Source organism: Pyxicephalus adspersus, chromosome 3, assembly GCF_032062135.1.
Source record: "Pyxicephalus adspersus chromosome 3, UCB_Pads_2.0, whole genome shotgun sequence".
NCBI classification, from domain to species: Eukaryota; Metazoa; Chordata; class Amphibia; order Anura; family Pyxicephalidae; genus Pyxicephalus; species Pyxicephalus adspersus.
Window position 1 is genome coordinate 92,819,823 of NC_092860.1, and position 6,166 is coordinate 92,825,988.

The 6,166-nt window shown below is 43.6% G+C and overlaps 1 protein-coding gene and 1 non-coding gene across 2 annotated transcripts in view; one reads left to right on the top strand and one right to left on the bottom strand.

Annotated features, from left to right (window-relative positions):
- Window positions 1–4,720: 4,720 nt before the first annotated feature.
- TRNAA-UGC (transfer RNA alanine (anticodon UGC)) lies at window positions 4,721–4,792 on the bottom strand. The gene has a single exon. It is a non-coding gene; the product is annotated as a tRNA-Ala (tRNA).
- Window positions 4,793–5,060: 268 nt separating this feature from the next.
- SEC24B (SEC24 homolog B, COPII coat complex component) overlaps window positions 5,061–6,166 on the top strand; it is a 32,833-nt gene continuing 31,727 nt past the window's right edge. The window contains 1 exon segment of the mRNA XM_072406818.1: window positions 5,061–5,243. Within this exon segment, the coding sequence (XP_072262919.1) occupies window positions 5,207–5,243 (37 nt within the window). The 5' untranslated portion in view covers window positions 5,061–5,206.

The following is a 6,166-nucleotide window of genomic DNA, read 5'->3' on the forward strand; positions in this document are numbered from 1 at the left end:
AGGGAAACAGGGATACCACTGTGACATTGGGTGTATTAGACCCGCGGTGCCTAAATTATGGGTGGGCCATAAGTACATGTTTAACACTTGCAACAAGAACAAGAAAGGATGCTTTTATGGATCTTGCGTTTAAAGGAAAGGAGGTTGGCTAATGGTTGGTTAACAATTTTAAAAGGGTTATTATATCTTGCACAGAATTCAGCTTTAAGGGGAACCTGTAAGTTTTGCAGTCACCTGTAAATGCAAAAACTTCAAAGTACAGCTGAAGGTTGTCATTGCTCAGTTCTATTATGCAGTGCCAGGCGCAGGGCGAAGTATACTAGATGTCTTTTACACACAGTTAGGTTTCTGTTCTGAAACTAGTCATTGATCAGAGCCTTAGCAATGCCAGGTAACAAGAAAAACAGTCAATAAAGATCCATGTAGTAAATGGTCAAACATATTTACCATGCTGACAGATGTCACAAGCAATATTTTTGCTTATAGTCAGTCTGTACTGGATGATGAGGGCCCATGGCATCTTGGACATTTAAACTGAAACTTAAATTGTTGGTAGGTGGTGAGCTTCTGCCATATTCGGCACAGCAAACATGCTGATAATAACATTGAATTAACGTGATTGCTGGTGCCCTACAACAATGTCATCCTGGATTTTGTCACTGCTGCATCCTTGGAAGCTGCCATCTTCACCACAGTGGAGTTCTGGGTCTTTGGCAATTGTATTCGACTTTTGAATGGCCACTGATGATTTAACTCCCTCATGTATACAAAAGTTACATGATTATTCTCTATGTAGCTGTGTGGTGTAGGGATTAAACAAAAAGCCACCAGGAGCCACAGTTTTTTTTAGCAAAGGAGACATTTCATGACTCTTTTCCCAGTTACATCTTTTTGCCTCTTCTTCTACTTTCTTTTGATTTTTCTCCCTACTACTTTTTTTCTTGGTTCCATGGCTTTCCAGATTTCAATTTAATTTGCTCAATACTCCTTGGAAATCCCCACTTATAGTGCAATCTGTTTACAGAAGTAATTGTCTGCAACATATTTTATACCTGGCTCTTTTATAAATAATTAAGCTTCCAGTAGAGATTTCTGCTTTGAAAACTGCAGCGGCTGATGATACGGTGGCATTGGTGAGGGACATGTGAGTGTAAGGGTTCATGTACATGGGAGTTGTTTTCCTGCATGTAACATGTATCTGAAATGCACTATGAATAAAGGTCATGAAAAATGCTGTTGTCTGTTTTAGAGCAATACACATGACAGTTTAGAGTCGAAGTTTGCCCAAAATTTTTCTATAGACACAGCATGACTAGCAACTGCAGGAAAAGCGGAAAAAAGCTTGGCGTTTACCTATGTGTACATCTTTTCCTTTGCCCTGCTTTCTGCCCTTGAGGGAATGTTGAAGAAGCAACAACCTGTGGACAAGGTTATCTTTCTGTTCCTTCTGTTACCTTGTTCCTTTGCAGCATATATGTATGCAGAACACCCTGTTCACGGTGCTGCCTCATCCTCTCCCAACCTGAGCACTGCTGTACAAGGAAAGAAGTTGATCTTGTGGTATTTGTATTGTTATTTGTTTATCTGCCCAGGAGTTCTGCTATATTAGTTTGAGACATTTACTGGGAACAAGTAAACAGTTTGGCAGTTCTCACTTGTTTCACATACTGCATGGTGCACTTGGTTAAATGCATTGTTTATTCATAAAGAACTGAAGACAGACACAACCAGGCCACTAACACAGGTCTGCCATCAGAAATGTCTGGGCCCCATACTTGGTAAACTTGTTGTGTCCCCCTCCCTCATCCAGGATTGAGAAAATCAAACTCTTCTGATCTGCACCCAGTACAGAACATAACCTCTGATGGTAGTCCTGCACCAACATTTTCAGGAGTTTAGAGGACTAGGCCAGAGCTGTCTAGACCAGTGGTCGCCAACCTGTGGTCCGGGAGAAAATTTTTGGGGTCCACCGATCTGACCGGTGCACCCCCGAGCAGGATAAGGAGAAGGACCCCACTGGGGGGACGCATCAGCCAGATCTGCGGGCCATGTCCCCCATACAGATGCCAGGCTCAGGAAAGTGGGTGGCTGTGTCCCTCAACATAAGCCGCCCACGCTCCTATCGCAGGCTTCATATGATTCGTTGTTATGTCATATTGACCTCATTGACAACCAGCTCCCCGCGCATGATTTTAGTGGTCTGCGGAACTGAAAAGGTTGGCGACCACTGCTCCAAACAATCTGATAATGGCTGCTTATGGCATTTGTTTGTAAGCACCAGATATGTTTATTATTGGAATAGGTTGTTGACATATCTAAGCAATGTTTGTGATAGGAATTCACTGCTTACAGCAAACAGACCTTGTAATTTTAAATTTCCCGCCTTGTCCCGCCTCCCAGCTACATGCTCTTATGCAGATGCCTGACCAGCATTTGCTTCCTCTGGCCTCGCGTCCCCAACGTTCGCACGCCGGGGACGCAGATGCCGGCCAGGCATTGCCAGGTTACACAGATGCCCAGCCGGCATCACCAGGGGAAGAAGATGCCAGGCATCGCTGGAGGACACTGCAGGCACCACTTACCAGGTAAGCTTTTTAAACTCCCTGACAATTCCACCCCAAGTGTGGCTTGGGTTACTGCTTTTGGTATGGTTATTTCCCCCCGAGCCACGCTAAGGTGGTTAATGGTGCTGTGGAGAACTCATGCAAACAGAACAAAAAATCACCAGCACTCCAAAGTACAGGATTCTTTTCCTGGGGCTGCCCAGGGCCCCTTCCTCAGAACTACATGGTGACAAAAAGTAAAGCATGCATTGCACTCATATACCAAAGGAAATGATATTGTATGCCTGTAATCCTACCTTAGTTAAGGTGTTAAGGGTCACTTCCTCTGGTGTATAAGTGTTGTGCATGTTTTACCCTTTGTCACCATGTTACCCTGAGGAAGGGACCCTGTGTGGCCCCAAAAATTGGCTTTTTAACATGTTATGACAGAGCTTTTATAATAAAGCAAGGATCCTGTATTTTGATGTGCTGGTGACTTCATGTTCAGTTGTTGACATTCCTCGAGTGGAAAATGAGCATATGTTATTGATAGATGCCACAGAGATCACTACTATTTATGAACTGGGCATAGTCACAAGTCAATATCCAGTGCCAGTTATAAGTAAGGCATGGGAAAAAATCCAGAAATGCAAACCGAATGGGACAGCCAGGAGACAGTACTGCTTATCACTCCCTGAAAAATCACTTTCTACCATTATATTGCCAACTTTTTACCACAGCTCCCTTCTCCTTGATAATGAATCCTTTCCCCATTCATGTCTGAGACTGTGAGCTCGGTTGGGCAGTGCCCTCGTATCCCCCAGCATCAGTTTGAACTTGTAATGTTTGCACGATTATCATTGGATATAATCATTATCACCGCTTTTTATTGTACAACACATAAAATGTTGGTACTGTATAAATATAAGATAATAGGAAAATCCTCAGAGATTTATTCAAACATTCCTTGATTGGACATTTCTTACTTGTCTGCTGGCAAACCCCAACAGGTGCAGAGGAAATCCATCAATCCAATAATCAATCCATGAACTAGAAAAATCAGAAATACAGTTTTACAGAAATTTCAGTTGTATATTTCACTGCTTGTCTGGAGATCAGCATTTGAAGCACTTAGAGGCACATTTTTACGAAAATTGGTAACATGATTTTTTTTCATTTTTTTCTGGTACTCTGGGCTTACAAGGTAATCCTGAAGTCCCATGGAAAACGTGTGTAGCCAAGAGGAGGAACAATCAAGTGTTTGGCTGCCATAAACTGTGCCAACTGTGTATAATGAGCTCCAGCTGGAGAGACCATGCTTAGGCCTGGCACCCCACACTGGGCACCAATGTTTTCCCTTACCTCCTGCTAGGCACTATTTCTACTCACTGGGCAGTACTACTGATTTCCCACACTGGACCACTTTTCCCCAGCAATCCCTATTGGTTATTCTTTTACAGCCTTCACTTGGCAGCGAGGGGGTGTAGCCGTAAAAAAAGATGGGAGGGCACAATACTATCTATGGTGAGCGGGCATGCGCATCATTGTTATGTAAATGTGCCTGCTACACTACACTCCTGCTTGGCAGCATTTATCTGCCACATCCCTATCTAGGCACCACTTAACACATGGCTCTATTGTTCTCCCATCCCCCCACTGGGCACTACTGTAACCATACAATAAATAACCATCAGAACCCACCTGTGCTTCCCCTCATCATACCCAATCATACAATAAACAGATGTCTGATAAAACATTATTTTTTCTTTCAATCGTTTTTATTAAGTTTCAACAATATAATAACACAAAAATGACACGTACAAAAAAGGAATACCCATAGTTACAGAAGAACATCATACCATGTGTCAATTTTCCATACACAAACTATTGCATATAGGGGCTGGACATTTTAACACACCAGCCAGATTTTAAAAAAATTAAACTGCTTCACACCTCAGCCAAATATTATTTTATAATATATTTTATTATACTATATTATAGTATTGTATGCATTTTGTGAATATTGCCCTGTACTATAATAATTTACCAAAATGCATAGAAGTTAGGTCCATACTCCGGTGAAAATATTAACCGTTAAGAAAAAATAGTGATGAAAAAATAATATACAATAAAGTGCTTGAATTCTGAGTAACTTTTGATATCGATAAAGAAAATTGTGGAGATGCCGGGGATTGAACCCGGGGCCTCATACATGCAAAGCATGCGCTCTACCACTGAGCTACATCCCCTACACACAAGGAAGGTGCTGTGTAGTCTACATGACTTTCTACATGTGTTCGTATTCACGAGAAACAACTATACGGAATTTATTCTATTGTCCTTCTTTACAATTATGCATTTTTACCACCGTACCAATGATTTTGGTTTAAAAATTCAGCCTCTGGCACTCGTAGATAACAACCAGCTATTCAGCATAACATGTTTCCTCCACACTGTAGGTGTCGCACTCCCCGGACGCGCACCACTCTTCTCTACTGCCAGGCTCCTGGTAGGTCACATGACGTTCCGGATCTCGGAGAGGTAGGCAGTGGCTCCTCCCACAAGCCGGTGTTTGTGCTGCTGACGTGAGGAGGTCTCTGGGCTCCGGGACCTCGGCTATCGGTGACGCAGCGTCGGTGTGAAATCCCCACAGAGCTGACAACATGTCCGCCACTGGTCCCCCCGCCGCCCAGCACAACGGTGAGACAGAGACTGGGGTGTAATTGTGTGATGACAGACTGTCTGTACGGCCGGAGCCTCCTACACCAATAGGCACAGCACCGGCCATATGTCCCCTGTATGGAGACTTCCAGCATCTACATTGTCACAGACATGGAGGTGTATAGAATTGTGCTGTGTATCACCGGGGGGTGTATGGAATTGTGCTGTGTATCACCGGGGAGGGGGGTGTATGGAATCGTGCTGTGTATCACCGGGGTTTCCTTATTTATGGCCTGAAGGATAAAGCCTATAAGAGGAGAATAGGGAAATGTAATGGATAAGGGTTCCTTTGGTACTAATTCCCCTTTAGGCCATGTCCCCCCACCCCCGGGTTCTGCCAAGTACTTACCTTTACCTTCTTCCAGCAATCATCATTGTGGCCCTGCACAGAAATATGTTTTTAGAGCATGCTCTATGTGAGCCCTGTTCATTCCTATGGGGAGTTGTATTCATGGCGGTGCCCAGCAGTCACAGCTTTCCCTATAGAAATGAATGAGGAGTGGGCACCATGATGAGGGACATAAAAGGAAGACATTGTGGCTGAACCGCATAGTAAAGATCACTGGGGAAAAGGAGCACGAGGAGCATGCCAAGCAATGGACTAGGTGGGCTACATAAATAGACAGAACAGATGGGTCGTAATAAGCAAGATTATTGTATTTAATATAAAGTGCTTCTCAAAAATACAGTATAAATCCTTAGGATCCATACAATTGCAAGTGATCTAAAAGTGGGCTGCAATCAGGGATGGGGACAACTTGCACACAAGGTGCCTGCTTATGACTTCTAAATTGTGCTGATTGCTATACATACGTGCTTACAGAATCTGTCAGATGAACCTCATGGCTACCCTTCTACCTACACACCTCCCCATGGCTCCCCTTCTACCCACACACCTCCCC